Here is a 20,633-nt window from a genome sequence, read left to right on the forward strand (position 1 = left end):
GCATTAACCAGCCTTTCACTCGTGCTCAGAGGAGCAGCCTGTGTGAGGGGGACAGGCCTCTGGAGGGAGACGGGTGGAGAGCACGGTGTGTGATTCCGCTCCACACCCCCCAGGGGGAGCCCTGTGGGAGTCACAGCAAACACCAGCCAGACGTGAACGCAGAGGGAAAGACGGAACCAAAGCAGGTAAGAGAATATGTTGATAGTCCAAAATGCTACACTGGCTCTGTCCTGTAGGGCTTTGGAATGGCTTGTCTACCGATCTGAAAGGTGTTATCAGGTGTGAAAGTGATATGCTGGTGGTGATCCTATCCTTACATATTGCTGTTGATCAGCGATTTGATCATAGAACGCTTATGGATTCTATTAAGAAGCAAAGTGGAAACAACATCGTTTGTCGTCAATATTGTTACATGTGCTGCATTGACCATGCAGACTGAACGCAAGTGTCTCGTGGTCAAGCTACAACAAATGTGCTCCTTGAGTGACAGAGGGCGGGGCTAGGTCTGTGAGGAACACTGCATGGAGAGAGAGAGAGAGGGAGAGAGAGCAGAGAGGTATTACTCAAGTAGCCAGTGTGTAACAATAAAAATGGACTTCCACACGGCATATCATATTTAACTAAACATTCAAATACCGTTAGAGAAGGTAAAGTAAAAACCCAAACCGGTCTTGGCATCAATACCGGTGTATATAGTAAAATCCGGTATCCCACCTAGCCCTACTGATAACGCAAACTTGGTTCCCAAGTTTCTAAACCGTACCAAACCATCTTTGGTATAGTGTCACCATAATATTTGAATTGAGGAAGTGTGATCATAGTCATTAGGATATGTTGGCAATCCGCAGTACATCCTGAATGCCCCCAGCCTTCAGATGGGAGCTAAACGATACGTCCTGAATGCCCCCCCAGCCTCCAGATGGGAGCTAAACGGTACGTCCTGAATGCCCCCCAGCCTCCAGATGGGAGCTAAACGGTACGTCCTGAATGCCCCCCAGCCTTCAGATGGGAGCTAAACAGTACGTCCTGAATGCCCCCAGCCTTCAGATGGGAGCTAAACGGTACGTCCTGAATGCCCCCAGTCTTCAGATGGGAGCTAAACAGTACGTCCTGAATGCCTTCAGATGGGAGCTAAACAGTACGTCCTGAATGCCCCCAGCCTTCAGATGGGAGCTAAACAGTACGTCCTGAATGCCCCCAGCATTCAGATGGGAGCTAAACAGTACGTCCTGAATGCCCCCCAGCCTTCAGATGGGAGCCTAAACGGTACGTCCTGAATGCCCCCCAGCCTTCAGATGGGAGCTAGACGGTACGTCCCTGAATGCCCCCCCAGCCCTTCAGATGGGAGCTAAACAGTACGTCCTGAATACCCCCCAGCCTTCAGATGGGAGCTAAACGGTACGTCCTGAATGCCCCCAGCCATCAGATGGGAGCTAAACAGTACGTCCTGAATGCCCCCCAGCCTTCAGATGGGAGCTAAACGGTATGTCCTGAATGCCCCCAGCCATCAGATGGGAGCTAAACAGTACGTCCTGAATGCCCCCCAGCCTTCAGATGGGAGCTAAACGGTACGTCCTGAATGCCCCCCAGCCTTCAGATGGGAGCTAAACGGTACGTCCTGAATGCCCCCAGCCTTCAGATGGGAGCTAAACGGTACGTCCTGAATGCCCCCAGCCTTCAGATGGGAGCTAAACGGTACGTCCTGAATGCCCCCAGCCATCAGATGGGAGCTAAACAGCAGGCAGGCCACGGGACAAAGTCCACTAGTCACACTGAGCCTGGGAGAGTTTACAGAGGAGATGTAAGAAAACGCTACAGACACAACCAGGAATAATGCACTAGGGTTGTTAGGGGACTAGAGGTCCATCAGAAGACTGGTTTATTTGATTGAGGACCATGATGGCAGATTTTAGCTGATAAGATGAGGGGAAGGAGCACATTTACTTTAGTTGAAGAGCGAGAAGCAGGGGAACGTACAGTAGAGGACCTAAAGGAGAGGGAGACCCAGGCCTCGGGACAGAGGCCTGCCAGTGGGTTGTCATTGGCCATGGTGCTGATCCACTGTGTACATTTCCAGTGCGTATGGACCAGACCAGACCAAGATCAGGAGGACCAGGAGGTAAGAGGACATCTCTGGGTAAATACATTTGAATTCAATCACTATTTGACACCATGCCTTTTGATTTAAACAAAACGTTCCGTACATGTTTGCCCATGGAAGAAGTTGTCAGAAAGTGAATTTTTGGACCTGGGCAAATTGTCAAGCAAGAGGCACTGAGTTTGAAGGTAGGCCTTGAAATACATCCACAGGTACACCTCCAATTCACTCCAAATGATGTCAATTAGCTATCAGAAGCTTCTAAAGCCATTACATCATTTTCTGGAATTTTCCAAGCTGTTTAAAGGCACAGTCAACTAAGTGTATGTAAACTTCTGACCCACTGGAATTGTGATACAGTGAATTATAAGTGAAATAATCTGTCTGTAAACAATTGTTGGGAAAATTACTTGTGTCATGCACAAAGTAGATGTCCTAAACGACTTGCCAAAACTATAGTTTGTTAACAAGAAATTTGTGGAGTGGTTGAAAAACGAGTTTTAATGACTCCAACATAAGTGAATGTAAACTTCTCACTTCAGTGTGTATGTATGTATATGTATATATGTATATATATATATATATATATATATATATATATATATATATATATTATTTTTTTTTTTTCAGTAAGGAAGACATGGATGTCTCATGGTATGGTGGGGTATGCAAAATGGGTCAACTTTATCTCTTGAATATTTTGGCATTCAGGTCAAAAAAGTACTTTCTGAGCACTCCTACAACAGAAAAATACAGTGCCCTCAAAAAGTATTCGCACCCCTTGACTTTTTCCACATTTTGTTGCTGCAGCCCGAATTTAAAATGGATTCAATTGAGATTTGCGGTCATTGGCCAGCACACAAAACCCCATAATGTCAAAGTGGAATTGTGTTTTTAGTAATTTTTACAAATTAATAAAAAATGGAAAGCTGAAATGTCTTGAGTCAAGTGTTCAACCCCATTGTTATGGCAAACCTGAATAAGTTCAGGATTAAAAATTTGCTTAAGAAGTTACATAAGTTGCATGGACTCACTCTGTTCAGTAATGGTGTTTTAAAATTATTTTGTAATTACTTCCTCGTCTCTTTACCCCAAACATACAATTATCTGTAAGGTCCCTTAGTCGAGCAGTGAATTTCAAACAAAGATTCAACCACAAAGACCATGGAGGTTTTCCAATGCCTAGCAAAGATCATCACCTATTTGTAGATAGGTTAAAAAAAAAAAGCAGACATTGAATATCCCTTTGAGCATGGTGAAGTTATCAATTACACTTTGGATGGTGTATCAATACACCCAGTCACTATGAAGATAGTCTTTCTTCCTAACTTATTTGCCGGAGAGGCCAATGGTGACTTTAAAACGGTTACGGAGTTTAATGGCTGTGATAGGAGAAAACTGAGGATGGATCCACAACATTGTAGTTACTCCACAATACTAACCTAAAGGACAGTGAAAAGAAGGAATCCTAACAGAATAAAATATTCCACAACATGCATCCTGTTTGCAAGAAGGTACTAAAGTAATACTGCAAACAATTGGCAAAGTAATTAACTTTTTGTCCTGAATACAGAGTGAGGTTTGGGGCAAATCCAATACAACACATTACTGAGTACCGTTCCATTTTTTTCAAGCATGGTGGTGGCTAAATCATGTTATGGGTATGCTTGTAATCTTTAAGAACTGGGGAGTTTTTCAGTATAAAACAGAAACGGAATTGAGCTAAGCACAGGCAAAATCCTAGAGGAAAATCTGGTTGTCTGCTTTCCACCAGACACTGGGAGATGAATTCACCTTTCAGCAGGACTATAACCTAAAACACGAGGCCAAATCTACTTTGGAGTTGCTTACCAAGAAGACCGTGTATGTTCCTGAGTGGCCGAGTTACAGTTTTGACTTAAACCCGCTTGAAATATCTATGGCTAGACTAAAATGGTTGTCTAGCTATGATCAACAACCAACTTGTCAGAGCTTGAAGAATTTTGAAAATAATAATGTGCAAATATTGTACAATCCAGGTGTGGAAAGCTCTTAGACTTACCCAGAAAGACTCACAGCTGTAATCACTGCTAAAGGGGATTTTAACATGTATTGACTCAGGGGTGTGGATACTTTTGTAGAAGAGATTTCTGTATTTCATTTTCAATAAATTAGTAAAAATGTCAACATGTTTTCACTTTGTCATTATGGGGTATTGTATGTAGATGGGTGAGAGAAATCTATTTAATTTATTTTGAGTTGAGGCTGTAACACAACAAAATGTGGAATAAGTCAAGGGGTATATATACTTTCTGAAGGCACTGTATGTATGAAAGGTTTCGTTCAAGTTTAAAAGGGGTACTGTCAAAAAGGGATTGAATTCAAATGGGTTTTTACCCCTCTCTCTTTGGGGAAAAAAAACAATACTAATGTCAAACTAGCCTAAAACAGAACACATTACAGCAGTAAGCTTTTTGGTCAGTTACAGACTAAACATTGCTCTATTTTTCAAATGACCAGTAACCTAAATAGGAATAAATGTGTACTCCGCTATCGCTCCTACTTGTGTGTACACATACAATTGATAAGACCTTTTTATTTCTTGAGGTTATGTGATATGGGGAAAAGAATGTGCAAATATATATTACAGAGTCCAAAGACATTAGTAATAACTTTCCACATTAATGACACGTCAACTAAAAGGCATGCTCTGTTTTTGATTCAGACCTTCCTTCCTGCAGATGTTTGTTAGAAGCAAACATTGTGGGGCATCTCATTGACCTCATTTCACCTTTGCTCTCACCTTCAGGGTACGTTAGACGAACAGGGCAGAGAGGCACTATTAGGGGGTGAAGAGACGCCCCCTCCTTCAGCCACCAGTACCCCTTCTCTCACACCAACATGTCCCCCAGAGTCTCCCACTTCATCCATGTCACCAACGAAAATAGGTTCCACAGAAACGTCCACGTCCTTCATCCCCAGGCAAAGGGCGGGCCGATCGAGGCCTCGGCCAATCTCTGACTACGCTCAGCTGGTAGCCAGGAAGTACGCCATCCCCGAGGAGGAGACAGAGCTACATCCTAAGGAGAGGACTAAAAATGGAACTCCCTGTCAAGACTGCAAAAGCAATGGAGGCTCGCAGGACAGTGACAGCCCAGAGAACTACAATATGAATGGAGATCTCCAGTGCCGGAGGAGACGGCCAATGTCTGTTATTGGAGGAGCTGAGGAGAGAGAGGACCGTCTGACTTCTGTAAGAACCTCACCTCTAAACAATGGCTAGATATATATACTGAACAGAAATCTAAACGCAACATGTAAAGTGTTGGTCCCATGTTTCATGAGCTGAAATAAAAGATCCCAGAAATTTTCCATATGAACAAAAAGCTTATTTCTCTAATTTTGTGCACAGATTTTTTTACATCCCTGTTAGTGAGCGATTTCTCCTTTGCCAAGATAACCCATCCACCTGACAGGTGTGGCATATCAAGAATCTGATTAAACAACACGATCATTACACAGGTGCACCTTTGCTGGGGACAATAAAAGGCCCCTCTAACGTGCCGTTTTGTCACACAACTCCATGCCACAATGTCTCAAGTTTTGTGGGAGTGTGCAATTTGCATGCTGACTGCAGGAATGTCCAACAGAGTTGTTGCCAGAATTGAATGTTCATTTCTCTACCATAAGCCACCACCAACATCATTTTAGAGAATTTGGCAGTACATCCAACTGGCCTCACAACCGCAGACCACGTGTAACCACGCCAGCCCAGGACATCCACATCTTCACCTGCGGGATCGTCTGAGACCAGCCACCTGGACAGCTGATGAAACTGGGTTTGTACAACTGAAGAATTTCTGCACAAACTGTCAGAAACGTCTCGGGGAAGCTCATCTGGCTCCTTGTCGTCTTCACCAGGGTCTTGACTTGACTGCAGTTCGGCGTCGTAACTGACTTTAGTGGAAAAATGCTCCCCCTCGATGGCCACTGGCACGTTGGATAAGTGTTCTCTTCACGGGCAAATGGCAGGCAGCATGCGTATATGGCGTTGTGTGGGCGAGCGGTTTGCTGATGTCAATGTTGTGAACAGAGTCCCCCATGGTGGCGGTAAGGTTATGCTATGGGCAGGCATAAGCTACGGACAACAAACACATTTAGCATTTTACCGATGGCATTTTGAATGCACAGCTATACGGTGACGGGATTCTGAGGCCCGTTGTCGTGCCATTCATCTGCCACATCACCTCATGTTTCAGCATGATGATGCACGGCCCCATGTCGCAAGAATCTGTAAACAATTCCTTGAAGCTGAACCCGTCCCAGTTCTTCAATGCATGCATACTCACCAGACATATCACCCATTGAGAATGTTTGGGATTCTCTGGATCGATATGTATGACAGTGTGTTCCAGTTCCCTCCAGTATCAAGCAACTTCACAGCCATGGAAGAGGAGTGGGACAGCATTCCACAGGCCACAATCAACAGTCTGATCAACTCTATGCGATGTGTCTCGCTGCATGAGGCAAATGGTGATCACACCAAATACAGACTGGTTTTAGGATCCATGCCCATACCTTAACATTTAAAAAAAATAAAGGTATCTGTGACCAACAGATACAGTACCAGTCAAAAGTTTGGACACACCTACTCATTCAAGGGTTTTTCTTTATTTTTACTATTTTCTACATTGTATAATAGTGAATACATCAAACTATGAAATAACACATGAGATCATGTAGTAACCAAAAAAGTGTTAAATAAATCAAGATTTATTTTACATTCTTCAAAGTAGCTTCTCTTTGCCTTTTGATAGCTTTGCACACTATTGGCATTCTCTCAACCAGCTTCATGAGGAATGTTTTTCCAACAGTCTTGAAGGAGTTCCCACATGTGTATCACTGCAGAATTCTGTGGTAGCCATGCTGGTTGTGTGCCTTGAATTCTAAATAAATCAACACTGACAGTGCCACCAGCAAAGGTCCAGGTGGTAGTGTTGGTTCTGGTAGAAACATGGTCCAGGTGGTAGTGTTGGTTCTGGTAGAAACATGGCCCAGGTGGTAGTGTTTGTTCTGGTAGAAACATGGTCCAGGTGGTAGTGTTGGTTCTGGTAGAAACATGGCCCAGGTGGTAGTGTTGGTTCTGGTAGAAACATGGCCCAGGTGGTAGTGTTGGTTCTGGTAGAAACATGGCCCAGGTGGTAGTGTTGGTTCTGGTAGAAACATGGCCCAGGTGGTAGTGTTGGTTCTGGTAGAAACATGGCCCAGGTGGTAGTGTTGGTTCTGGTAGAAACATGGCCCAGGTGGTAGTGTGGTTCTGGTAGAAACATGGTCCAGGTGGTAGTGTTGGTTCTGGTAGAAACATGGTCCAGGTGGTAGTGTTGGTTCTGGTAGAAACATGGTCCAGGTGGTAGTGTTGGTTCTGGTAGAAACATGGCCCAGGTGGTAGTGTTGGTTCTGGTAGAAACATGGTCCAGGTGGTAGTGTTGGTTCTGGTAGAAACATGGTCCAGGTGGTAGTGTTGGTTCTGTTAGAACATGGTCCAGGTGGTAGTGTTGGTTCTGGTAGAAACATGGCCCATGTGGTAGTGTTGGTTCTGGTAGAAACATGGTCCAGGTGGTAGTGTTGGTTCTGGTAGAAACCTAGTCCAGGTGGTAGTGTTGGTTCTGTTAGAACATGGCCCAGGTGGTAGTGTTGGTTCTGTTAGAACATGGTCCAGGTGGTAGTGTTGGTTCTGGTAGAAACCTAGTCCAGGTGGTAGTGTTGGTTCTGGTAGAAACCTAGTCCAGGTGGTAGTGTTGGTTCTGTTAGAACATGGTCCAGGTGGTAGTGTTGGTTCTGGTAGAACATGGCCAGGGAGGTAGTGTTGGTTCTGGTAGAACATGGCCAGGGAGGTAGTGTTGGTTCTGGTAGAAACATACCCACAACATGGTTGCCATATTCTCAGAATATCAAAAATATGTGTATTTCCAGTATCATGTCTGTACATGCCTTAAAGCAATGATGATGCCAATTATAGCAAAATCATACACAACCTCCATGTTTCACTGTGGGAACCACACATGCCGAGATCATCCGTTCACCTACTCTACGTCTCAGAAAGACACGGCAGTTGGAACCAAAAATCTAATTCGGACTCATCAGACCAAAGGACAGATTTCCACCGGTCTAATGTCCATTGCTTGTGTTTCTTGGCCCAAGCAAGTCTCTTCTTCTTATTGGTTTCCTTAGTAGTGGATTCTTTATAGCAATTTGACCATGAAGGCCTGATTCACACAGTCTCCTCTGAACAGTTGATGTTGAGATGTCTGTTACTTAAACTCTGAAGCATTTATTTGGGCTGCAATCGGAGGTGCAGTTTACTAATGAATTTATCCTCTGCAGCAGAGGTAACTCTGGGCATTCCTTTCCTGTGGTGGTCCTCATGAGAGCCAGTTTCATCATAGCACTTGATGGTTTCTGCGACTGCACTTGAAGAAACTTTTAAAGTTCTTGAAATGTTCCGTGTTGACTGACCTTCATGTCTTAACCTCTCTTGGGCAGGTGGGACGCTACTGTCCCACCCACGGTTCACACTATTCAACAGCCAGTGAAAAATCAGAGTGCCAAATTCAAAACAACAAAATGTCATAATTCAAAGTTCTATTTTACAACATTTTAAAGATGCACTTCTCCTTAATGTAACCACATTGTCCGATTTCAAAAAGGCTTTACGGCGAAAGCATGACGTTAGATTATGTTAGGACAGGTACAACACAAGAAAAACCACACAGCCATTTTCCAAGCAGGAGAGGAGTCACAAATACCAGAAATTCAGCTAAAATTAAGCACTAACCTTTGACGATCTTCATCAGATGACACTCCTAGGACTCAATGTTAGACAGTACATGTATGTTTTGTTCGATAAAGTTCATATTTATATCCAAAAACAGCATTTTACATTGGCGCGTGATGTTCAGAAAATATTTTGCCTCCAATACTCCCGGTGAATCAGCACAACAATTTACAAAAATACTCATCATAAACGTTGATAAAATATTAAACTGTTATTCAAAGAATTATAGATAACCATCTCCTTTATGCAACCGCTGTGACAGATTTCAAAAAAGCTTCACGGGGAAAGCACACTTTGCAATAATCTGAGTACGGCGCTCAGAAACAAACACCAGGCAATACAGATACCCACCATTTTGGAGTCATCTAAAATCATAAATAGCATTATAAATATTCACTTACCTTTGATCTTCATCAGAAGGCACTTCCAGGAATCCCAGGTCCACAATAAATGTTGTTTTATTCGATAAAGTCCATAATTTATGTCCAAATACCTCCTTGTTTGCGCGTTCAGTAAGCTACTCCAAATGTAGGAAGCGCGCCGAAAATTTCACGACAAAGTTTTTTTTTAAAAGTTCTATTTACGTTCGTTGAAACATGTCAAATGTTATATAGCATCACTCTTTAGGGCCTTTTTAACATAAAACTTAAATAATATTCCAACCGGACGATTCCAATGTCTTGAAAAACGTTATGGAACACAGCTACCTCATCACGTGAACACGCGCCACAAAACTCATGTCATTTTCTGAGTCACCAACTTCCCAGCCTTCTTGTTCGCTCTCTGTTCACTGCAAAAGCCTGAAACTAGGTTCTAAAGACTGTTGACATCTAGTGGAAGCCTTAGGAAGTGCAAAATGAACCCTAAGTCACTGTGTTAGATAGGCAATGACTTGAAAAGACTTCAAGCATCAGATTTCCCACTTCCTGGTTGGATTTTTCTCAGGTTTTTGCCAGCCATATGAGTTCTGCTATACTCAGACATCATTCAAACAGTTTTAGAAACTTCAGAGTGTTTTCTATCCAGATCTACTAATAATATGCATATTCTAGTTTCTGGGCCCGAGTAGTAGGCCGTTTAATTTGGGTACGTTTTTTCATCCGGCCGTGAAAATACTGCCCCCTACCCAAGAGACGTTAAAGTAACGATGGACTGTCGTTCCTGCCATAATATGGACTTGGTATTTTACCAAATAGGGCTATATTCTGTATACCACCCCTACCTTGTCACAACACAACTGATTGGCTCATTAAGAAGGAAAGAAATTCCACAAATTAACTTTTAACATGGCACACATGTTAATTGAAATACATTCCAGGCGACTTACTCATGAAGCTGGTTGAGAAAATGCCAAGAGTGTGCAAAGCTGTCATCAAGGCAAAGGTTGGCTACTTTGAAGAATCTCAAGTATAAATTATATTTTGATTTGGTTAACACTTTTTTCTTTTCTACATGATTCCATATGTGTTATTTCATAGTTTTGAAGTCTTCACTATTATTCTACAATGTAGAAAATAGTAAGAAATTAAGAAAAACCCTGGAATGAGTAGGGTGTCCAAACTTTTGGTTGGTAATGTAGATATCTGTATTTCCAGTCATGTGAAATCCATAGATTAGTGCCTATGAATTTCCTGATTTCCTTATGAACTGTAACTCAGTGAAATCATTTACACCACCTGTATTCCAGAGGGCATGCCCAGTATGTAAAATAATGCCCCCAAAGGCCCTAACACTGTCCTCTCCATGTCCCTCTAGCCCCTGTCGCGCCCCCCTGTCCCGTCCCACCAGGTGCCCCCCTACAAAGCGGTGTCGGCCAGGTTCCGCCCCTCCACCTTCTCCCAGAGCACCCCCATCGGACTGGACCGCCTCGGACGACGCAAACTACACAGACTCCTCAGTGTTGAGGGTGTGTGTGTGTGTGAAAGAGAGGAATAAAGATGGAGAGAGCTTTTCTGTGAGAATGAGGCAGAGTGGGGTTGAGTGGTGAGGGTGTGTGAGAATGAGGCAGAGTAGGGTTGAGTGGTGAGGGTGTGAGAATGAGGCAGAGTGGGGTTGAGTGGTGAGGGTGTGTGAGAATGAGGCAGAGTAGGGTTGAGTGGTGAGGGTGTGAGAATGAGGCAGAGTGGGGTTGAGTGGTGAGGGGGTGTGAGAATGAGGCAGAGTGGGGTTGAGTGGTGAGGGTGTGTGAGAATGAGGCAGAGTGGGGTTGAGTGGTGAGGGTGTGTGAGAATGAGGCAGAGTGGGGTTGAGTGGTGAGGGTGTGTGAGAATGAGGCAGAGTAGGGTTGAGTGGTGAGGGTGTGAGAATGAGGCTGAGTGGTGAGGGGGTGTGAGAATGAGGCAGAGTGGGGTTGAGTGGTGAGGGGGTGTGAGAATGAGGCAGAGTGGGGTTGAGTGGTGAGGGTGTGTGAGAATGAGGCAGAGTGGGATTGAGTGGTGAGGGTGTGTGAGAATGAGGCAGAGTAGGGTTGAGTGGTGAGGGTGTGTGAGAATGAGGCAGAGTAGGGTTGAGTGGTGAGGGTGTGTGAGAATGAGGCAGAGTAGGGTTGAGTGGTGAGGGTGTGTGAGAATGAGGCAGAGTAGGGTTGAGTGGTGAGGGTGTATGAGAATGAGGCAGAGTGGGGTTGAGTGGTGAGGGTGTGAGAATGAGGCAGAGTGGGGTTGAGTGGTGAGGGTGTGTGAGAATGAGGCAGAGTGGGGTTGAGTGGGGAGGGTGTGAGAATGAGGCAGAGTGGGGTTGAGTGGGGAGGGTGTGAGAATGAGGCAGAGTGGGTCTAGTGTCTGTAAATTAACAGCAAAGCAGACAGGCTCTTTGAAAGTGTAATGTAAAAGTATGTCTTTCCCCTCTTTCAGTGTGTGTGTATGTCTAATGTTTGTAACTACTCTCCTGCCCAAAGCAGACGCCGGCTCAGAGCGTTCTGCAGCGGTGGATGGTGACAGTGTGAGTGAGGAGGAGGGGAGCTTTGATGAGCTCAGTGATGTCACAACGTACCTGCAGCCTGGGGTGGAGCTGTCTGCTCTCAGCCAGGTGAGCTGCCTACCTGGGTGTTTACCTGCCTACCTGGGTGTTTACCTGCCTACCTGGGTGTTTACCTGCCTACCTGGGTGTTTACCTGCAGAGTGTGTTCAGTTACCGTTCCTGGCCACAGACGTAACGTCTCTCCAAGTCAACTTGCCGTTTCTGCCAAGTCGTCCCTGATGTGTGTGTTTCTATGCGATTGTGTGTGATCTGTTTTGGTCTAAGATTGGACACAGCTCTGGTGTCCAAGTCCAAGCATAATCTTTGTGTCGGACATGAGTGTGCTGTGCATGTAATTCTGTATTTATCTGTGCGTGTCTGTCATTACATAAAACTCTGAGTACAGAGAAACATCAGGGGAATAATGTGGCTCTTCTCATTTCTTTAACTGGAAAATCTTCAGCCATCAGACAGTCTGATGTATGTAATAGTTTTTTTTTATCTCTGTGTGTGTGTGTGTGTGTGTGTGTGCGCGTGCGTGTGTGCGTGTGTGCGTGTGTGCGTGTGTGCGTGTGTGTGTGTGTGTGTCAGTGGATCAGCCAGGGTCAAGCAGTGTATGCGGAGGCCCTGTGGGACCATGTGACGATGGAGGAGCAGGAGCTGGCGTTCAAGGCGGGGGATGTGATCCGGGTGCTGGAGGCCCCTCACAAGGACTGGTGGTGGGGCATGGGGGCAGACAGGGAGGCCTGGTTCCCCTCTAGCTTCGTCAGGGTAAAACTACTCTAATCACTTTTCCATCCACAGTTTTTATGTGAGTAAAGTCATACCGTACAATTTTATAAATGCCGACAGATCATTTGTTAGTTCGACATGGTGGGATCATTTTGTGTCGGTAAAATGTATTATGCAAGAAATTTCCCAAGACCAGAGTAGGCACATTTGCTATTTAACTCAACAGTTTTTGTGACAAATCTATCGGTAGAGTTGAAAATGTGATGCAAACACGTTGAACTTTAGAATTTTATTCGCTACACTATGCACTATGTCATCACGCACTGATTTTTATCCACAACAAGTCTGTCTGGTGCACTAACCCTGAAATTTCAAATAAAGAAAAATCAATCAGTCAATTATTCACCATTTCTTCATGTTTTTATTGATATTTTTACACAACACCAAGATATAGATCAGGCCATAAATAAAACAACACCAAGATATAGATCAGGCCATAAATAAAACAACACCAAGATATAGATCAGGCCATAAATAAAACAACACCAAGATATAGATCAGGCCATAAATAAAACAACACCAAGATATAGATCAGGCCATAAATAAAACAACACCAAGATATAGATCAGGCCATAAATAAAACAACACCAAGATATAGATCAGGCCATAAATAAAATAAAACAAGTGTCTGTACAAGACATGATGGTTGGGTTGTTGAAATATAAGAAGTGTCCATGGTTTTGTCTAAGTGGACATTGACCTCCCTGTGTAATTGATGTTTACTGTAGAGCCTCCCAGCCAAAGGCTCTGAAACTGGCTTAGCGCCCCTTAGTAGTGTGTGTTCAAGGGCTGAGGGTTTCAGTGGTTTCCCTGGTGACTTGTGTTGATTGACAGTTGCGTCGTAGTAAGGCAAGCTATGGTAACCATGGCAAGGCCAGTTAATTGACAGGTGGGTGACCGCTTGGTAATTTCCCCGATTGGTGATTGTTGTTGACGGACAGGGGCTTGTTAACCATACATGGTGTTTCCAATGTTACAATAGGGATGTAGGTTGGGTTAAGTTTCATTTCTAGATGCTAGTTAACTAGGGGGACTGTGTGACTCTGTGGTTGCCCTGGTAACGTGGGGGAGTGTGTTTGATTGACAGGTGCGTGTGAACCAGGAGGAGGACTCAGGAGCAGAAAGTGTAGAGAGTTGTGCTCTGGACCAAGAGGACCCACACACTGCCACCCGGGACACTCACACACACAGCGCCGAGCACCGTGAGCAGATGAGGACTAATGTGGTCAAAGAGATCATGAATACTGAACGCATCTACATCAAACATCTCCGGGACATCTGTGAGGTGGGTGGAAGCTCGACCACAACCACCAACATTAACCAACCCTAACCCATCTCTTTCCACCATCATCACTGATATTACAACTAGGGCTCTGGATTGCCACCAGCTTTTCTGCCCATTGGCTCCTCCTGCTGGTCAAACTTTAACATTGAACACAACATCTATGTCAGTGTTTTTTTCTGCGTAGAAAAGTCTTGGGTGGGCCACCTGTATTTTCAGGGGCCTATGTCCAAATAGATACATTTTAATTAGTGTCATTTATTTTAATATAAATTATTTTCGGGATAGACATTTTTTTTCCAGTGTTAACTTAAACAACTAAAACCAGATATAAAGTATGTAGAAAAGATAACATACTAGTAGTGTATTTTGTAATAAAATCATCTTTGAGAACTAACAATCACAAAAATAAAAGCTAGACAGTCAGGGGGGCCCCCCATTGATTTTGTTTGTGTCGCTCAGATAGCATAAACAATGGTGAAATGTGTAGAATTGCAGGAAATTTGCTTTAAAACAGCACATTTTCTCTGTCTCATGTAAAAAATGTGTATAAATGTACACATTAGCTTTAAAACGGCTACATTTTGTCACTGCGCCCAACAGGAGGGCCTCTAAACTGTTTGATTGTAGACCACAACATTGACCACGCCCCACTACTTAAGCCTCATTTTGATCCAGACAAAATGCCTAATGCTTTTCCCAGGGCTATATCCGTCAGTGTGGTAAACACCCGGGCATGTTCACTGAGCTGCAGCTGAAGACCATCTTCAGTAACATCGAGGACATCTACAAGTTCCAGAGACAGTTCCTCAAAGACCTGGAGAGGAAGTACAACACAGACCAGCCTCACCTCAGTGAGATAGGAGCCTGTTTCCTCTTACAGGTACGTTATACCCTTTGTACACACTTTCTTTACACACACACTTTTTTCAGAATTGGATCCAGCGTTTTTCCATACCATTATCTTTTTGCTCCGTGAATACATTACACAGTTATACATTTCAACACAGTCATATCCCCTTTTGGCTCAATTGAACTATTTTGCCTCTCTCCCTCCTGGCTCCCCCCCCCCCCCCAAAACACTCTTTCCTTCCTTACCCACTCTCTCACCCTCTTCACTCACCCCCCATCCTCTTATCCTCTCTCTCAGGGGGAGGGTTTTTCCATCTACTCTGAGTACTGTAACACCCACCCTGCAGCGTGTGGAGAGCTGCAGCGCCTCATGAAGCTGGGCAGGTACAAGCACTTCTTTGAGGCCTGCCGGCTGCTGCAGCAGATGATTGACATCTCCATCGCCGGCTTCCTGCTCACGCCCGTCCAGAAGATCTGCAAGTACCCCCTGCAGCTGGGAGAGCTGCTCAAATACACCCCCAAAGACCACAGGTAGGCCACTTTTTCCTTTACTAACTTCCAAACATATACCCACTCTCTCTCACACACACGCACACACCTTTTCACACTCTCCAATGCTGTTGATGTTGTGTTCTGTAGTGACTATGGTGGAGTTAGTGACGCGTACGAGGCGATGAAGAATGTGGCGAGCCTGATCAACGAGGGGAAAAGGAGGCTGGAGAGTGTCGACGCCATCGCTCACTGGCAGGTGGCCATCCTACACTGGGAGGTGAGGCTCCTCACTACTTTTTACATTGTTACTGTAGCAGAAACCTGTTACCACCATATTATTACATGACTACTACAGTGTTTATGTTAAGGCTTTGCATCGAAACCCATTTCAACCTTGTGCTCGTCTCCTGTACTCAGTCTGGGAAATAAGGTGTCGTTTAATATGGGTCCATGCTATCCGGGGTCCTTGGGACATCCCTACCCCATTGAAGTTGAAATGTAAAATAGTTAAGGGTTATGGTAGGGGTTAGGGTAGAGACTTCCCAAGGATCCCGGCTAGCACTAACCATTTAAGATGAAGACAATGACTCAATCAATGATCTGACAAATCCAACCCCCTCTCTGAACCAGTATCTGGGCAGAGGAGGAGACAATGAATGACTAGTCTCCAATCACCTCTTCAGTACCGCCAATAAAATCCCTCATTACTACCACGTACATGTCGGCTGATCCAGCAGCAGTACACTATCCCTAAAGATCATTGATTTTATCATCTACAATAGTGTATGAATGTCATCAACCTGTAATAACATTTAATGCAAATGGATTAAGTAGCCCATGTTATTAGAGATCAAGTAGGTTAAGTAGACCATATAGGGTATGTTTTTAGAGATCATGTAGACCATATAGGGTATGTTTTTACAGATTAAGTAGACCATATAGGGTATGTTTTTACAGATTAAGTAGACCATATAGGGTATGTTTTTACAGATTAAGTAGACCATATAGGGTATGTTTTTACAGATTAAGTAGACCATATAGGGTATGTTTTTACAGATCAAGTAGACCATATAGGGTATGTTTTTACAGATTAAGTAGACCATATAGGGTGTGTTTTTAGAGAGCTTTCCGAAGAGGTGGATTTGGCACATGTACATTTTTATGTAGACTTTTTTTGGGATGTACATACCTGGTGTGAGGGCAGTGAATGACGATAGTTGCTCAGCGACACTCCATATTTAGTAAGTAACTGATGTATTTTGACATAACGTTTGCAGAGCTGTCTAATGGGAAAATGAATGTTAGCAAACTGGGCTAGAGATGAGACTAGTCATATTCATTGTCTCCTCTGCCCAGATACTGGTTCACCCCCTCTCTCTCTGTGTGTGCTCTCTCCCAGGGAGCGGATGTTCTGGAGCGCAGCTCGGAGCTGATCCACTCTGGGGAACTCACCCGGATCGTCCGGCAGGGCAACAAGACGCAGCAGCGCAGCTTCTTCCTGTTCGACCACCAGCTGGTGTTCTGTAAGAAGGATGTACTGCGCCGCGACCTGCTGCACTACCGTGGTCGTCTGGACATGGACAACACATCGGTGCTGCAGATGCCTGATGGCAGGGACCCCGAGCTGGGCATCTTGCTGAGGAACGCCTTGCGGCTCCGGAACAGCTCCACCCTGGAGACCCTGTGTTACCTCTGCTGCAGGAAACCCCAGGATAGACAACGCTGGCTGCAGGCCTTCGCCAGGGAGAGACAGAGGGTACAGGAGGACCAGGAGATGGGTGAGAAGGAGTGGGAAGGAGAGACTGAGGAGGGAAGGGGAAAAGGAAGGAGATACTGAGGAGGGAAGTGGAAAAGGAAGGAGATACTGAGGAGGGAAGTGCAAAGGGGTGGCGACTAGAAGAGAGGTTGTTGGGAAAGGCGTTTCCCATGTCTCCTTCATGTAGCCTAACTCTTAAACGCACACACAAAAACTGTTTTTTTTTTGTATACTGACTCTATCATGTTCAACTATAATTAGTATGCTTTGATTAAACATTTTTATTTACAAATACTACCATTCAAAAGTTTGGGGTCACTTAGAAATGTCCTTGTTTTTGAAAGAAAAGCACATTTTTTTTGTCCATTAAAATAACATCAAATTGATCAGAAATACAGTGTAGACATTGTTAATGTTGTAAATGACTATTGTAGCTGGAAACGGCTGATTTATTTTTTTTTATGATATATCTACATAGGCATACAGAGGCCCATTATCAGCAACCATCACTCCTGTGTTCCAATGGCACATTGTGTTAGCTAATCCAAGTTTATCATTTTAAAAGGCTAATTGATCATTAGAAAACCCTTTTGCAAATATGTTAGCACAGCTGAAAACTGTTCTTCTGCTTAAAGAAGCAATAAAACTGGCCTTTAGACTAGTTGAGTATCTGTAGCATCAGCATTTGTGGGTTCGATTACAGGCTCAAAATGGCCAGAAACAAATCATTTTCTTCTGAAACTCGTCAATCTTTTCTTGTTCTGAGAAATGAAGGCTATTCCATGCGAGAAATTGCCAAGAAACTGAAGATCTCGTGCAACGCTGTATAATACTCCCTTCACAGAACAGCACAAACGGGCTCTAACCAGAATAGAAAGAGGGAGGCCCCGGTGTACAACTGAGCAAGAGGACAAGTACATTAGTGTCTAGTCTGAGAAACCGACACCTCACAAGTCCTCAACTGGCAGCTTCATTAAATAGTACCTGCAAAACAACAGTGAAGAGGTGACACTGGGATGCTGGCCTTCTAGGCAGAGTTGCAAAGAAAAAGCCATATCTCAGACTGGCCAATAAAAATAAAAAATTAAGATGGGCAAAAGAACAGACACTGGACAGAGGAACTCTGCCTAGAAGGCCAGCATCCCGGAGTCGCCTCTTCACTGTTGACGTTGAGACTGGTGTTTTGCGGGTATTATTTAATCAAGTTGCCAGTTGAGGACTTGTGAGGTGTCTGTTTCTCAAACTAGACACTCCAATGTATTTGTCCTCTTGCTCAGTTGTGCACCGGGGCCTCCCACTCCTCTTTCTATTCTGGTTAGAGCCTGTTTGTTCTGTTCTGTGAAGAGAGTAGTACAAAGCATTGTACAAGATCTTCAGTTTCTTGGCAATTTCTCGCATGGAATAGCCTTCATTTCTCAGAACAAGAATAGACTGACGAGTTTCAGAAGGAAGTTATGTTTCTGGCCATTTTGAGCCTGTAATCGAACCCACAAATGCTGATGCTCCAGATACTCCAGATATTCAACTAGTCTAAAGAAGGCCAGTTTTATTGCTTCTTTAATCAGAACAACAGTTTTCAGCTGTGCTAACATAATTGCAAAAGGGTTTTCTAATGATCAATTAACCTTTTAAAATGATAAACTTGGATTAGCTAACACAACGTGCCATTGGAACACAGGAGTGATGGTTGCTGATAATGGACCTCTGTACACCTATGTAGATATTCCATAAAAAATCTGCTGTTTCCAGCTACAATAATAGTCATTTACAACATGAACAATGTCTACACTGTATTTCTGATCTATTTAATGGACAAAAAATGTGCTTTTCTTTCAAAAACAAGGACATTTCTAAGTGACCCCAAACTTCTGAACGGTAGTGTATATATTTTTTCTGTTTTTTTTTGGTGTGGTTTTCGTATAAGCTCTTTTGTGTTTTCAACCTCACCTGCAAACTTTTTAATCTGTACTGTTTTGTCTTTCACTTTTCTTCTTTGGTTTCGAATAAATCAAATCTAAAACCATTCACAGAGGAGAACGTGTAAGTAAGTCCATGTTGAATGACATTGGGTTGACTGGTATTTTTTTATTTTATGACAGGAATGAAGATCAGTGAAACGCAGAGAAAACAAGCAATCTTCAATGCAAGAAGATCCAAACAAGGGAAAATGAAGAGTAAGCAAGCAAGCAATCATACTTCTGTGTTCTTACAATTGCTGTGGTGTTGGATTTAGTGAAATACTCTTATTATTGCAAAAATTGTTTAAAAAATGTTGTTTATTCTCAGCCATAGGCTACTCTGGCTCTGTCCCGCCCCACCACCACCACCAACCCCTGCATCCAATTCACCAGCGCCATGTTACTGTGCCAACCAGTGTGCCTCAGCAGCAGGTGTTCACATTGGCCGAGCCCAAGCGAAAGCCCGCCCACCTGTGGTACACCTTCACCCGACATGCCTTGTTCAGGAAGTGAGGATCTCGCCCTGAGGACTTAGAGGAAAAACATACAATTATGGACCTACATATTTCAGCATGTGCTCGTACTACTTTGTGTAATGTGTTTTATCAATGTGTTTGTGTGCCTCTTAAAGTGTATGTATATTTTGTTGTGATCTTGTGTGTGTGCGTTATGTCTGTTCGGTTTCTATTTGTGTCAATTCAAATCTGTGCCTGCAAATTGGGAGGGACATCCCATAAGTGTTAATATGCATACAGACTGACTCCCTCCATGTGCTGGTGTGGTAAAGATGCTGCATTTTGTAGGTCTGAGGTTCCAGCACACACCTGTATTCGTGTCATTATGACCATGATGTGCAGCACATTTTAGCTTTTCAATTAGGAGTTGAGTACTTACCTGCTACCTTGGTTTTAGTTCATTTCTCTGAGGCTGGTCCCTGTTGGAGTTGGACTGCTAGTGAAGGCACAAGTGGCTCTTCTGAGAGGTGAATGCCCAGAGGACAGTCTACACATGCATTTGCACATTCAGTAACCCTGTTAACACTGTTGTAAATAAACTCTTTTACAAAAAGTACCAAATACAAGTAGTGTATTTCTCAAGAATTGTATTAGTTGGTTGTGAGAAATGTATCTCTCAAATAGATGTAACATCTGCTGTAATCATATGAATTCTGTCAACATGAATTTTACCTTTATTGAACTAGGCAAGTCAGTTAAGAACAAATTGCTATTTTCAATGACGGCCTAGGAACAGTGGGTTAACTGCCTTGTTCAGGGGCAGAACGACTGATTTGTACCTTGTCAGCTCGGGGATTCGAACTTGCAACCTTTCGGTTGCCGCCCCAATGAGGGTCGTCTCTAGTTACCACAGCCACAAAGTTATAAACCTGCCTATTTCTACAATTTATCATCTTATACCACACCCTAACCTTAAATTAAGACCAAAAAGCAAATGTTAACACACTTTTTTACGATATAAGCTACTTTTTTACGATATAACCTATTTAGACTTTGTGGCTGTGGTAACTAGTGGACAACCTGAAGGAGCCCCAGCTAGTCGCTGCTTCCTCACCTGTGCGGTCGGATCTGGTTACATTCACCTGGCGGCTCAGGGTAGACAGCGAGACGCGCCAT

The 20,633-nt window shown here is 43.8% G+C and overlaps 1 protein-coding gene across 6 annotated transcripts; it reads left to right on the forward strand.

The window, feature by feature from the left end:
- The first annotated feature begins 86 nt into the window (after positions 1–86).
- LOC115151040 (spermatogenesis-associated protein 13) lies at positions 87–20,073 on the forward strand. Of its 6 annotated transcripts, none has more exons than XM_029694980.1 (13): positions 102–185; positions 2,078–2,137; positions 4,887–5,330; positions 10,668–10,818; positions 11,812–11,939; positions 12,462–12,641; positions 13,750–13,947; positions 14,648–14,827; positions 15,095–15,327; positions 15,436–15,565; positions 16,688–17,066; positions 19,144–19,218; positions 19,331–20,073. In XM_029694980.1, the coding sequence occupies exons 3-13, from the start codon at positions 5,007–5,009 to the stop codon at positions 19,513–19,515; spliced, it is 2,163 nt and encodes a 720-aa protein (XP_029550840.1). In that variant the 5' UTR covers positions 102–185; positions 2,078–2,137; positions 4,887–5,006; the 3' UTR covers positions 19,516–20,073. The 6 variants fall into 6 exon arrangements, with proteins under 6 accessions (XP_029550866.1, XP_029550840.1, XP_029550848.1 ...); XM_029694988.1 differs by having other exon boundaries at positions 2,078–2,119; XM_029694998.1 differs by lacking the exon at positions 2,078–2,137 and having other exon boundaries at positions 103–185.
- Positions 20,074–20,633: the final 560 nt, after the last annotated feature.

The sequence above is a fragment of the Salmo trutta genome, chromosome 2 (assembly GCF_901001165.1).
Source record: "Salmo trutta chromosome 2, fSalTru1.1, whole genome shotgun sequence".
Lineage (NCBI taxonomy): Eukaryota > Metazoa > Chordata > Actinopteri > Salmoniformes > Salmonidae > Salmo > Salmo trutta.

What these genes read in the sequence shown, in the direction of transcription:
- LOC115151040 (XM_029694963.1), top strand. Translation starts at nt 1,922, where the DNA reads ATGAGGGGAAGGAGCACATTTACTTTAGTTGAAGAGCGAGAAGCAGGG. An exon ending in AGCTGTCTGCTCTCAGCCAG is followed by an intron (nt 11,940 to 12,461) that starts GTGAGCTGCCTA and finishes TGTGTGTGTCAG; the next exon opens with TGGATCAGCCAGGGTCAAGC. An exon ending in TACACCCCCAAAGACCACAG is followed by an intron (nt 15,328 to 15,435) that starts GTAGGCCACTTT and finishes TGTGTTCTGTAG; the next exon opens with TGACTATGGTGGAGTTAGTG.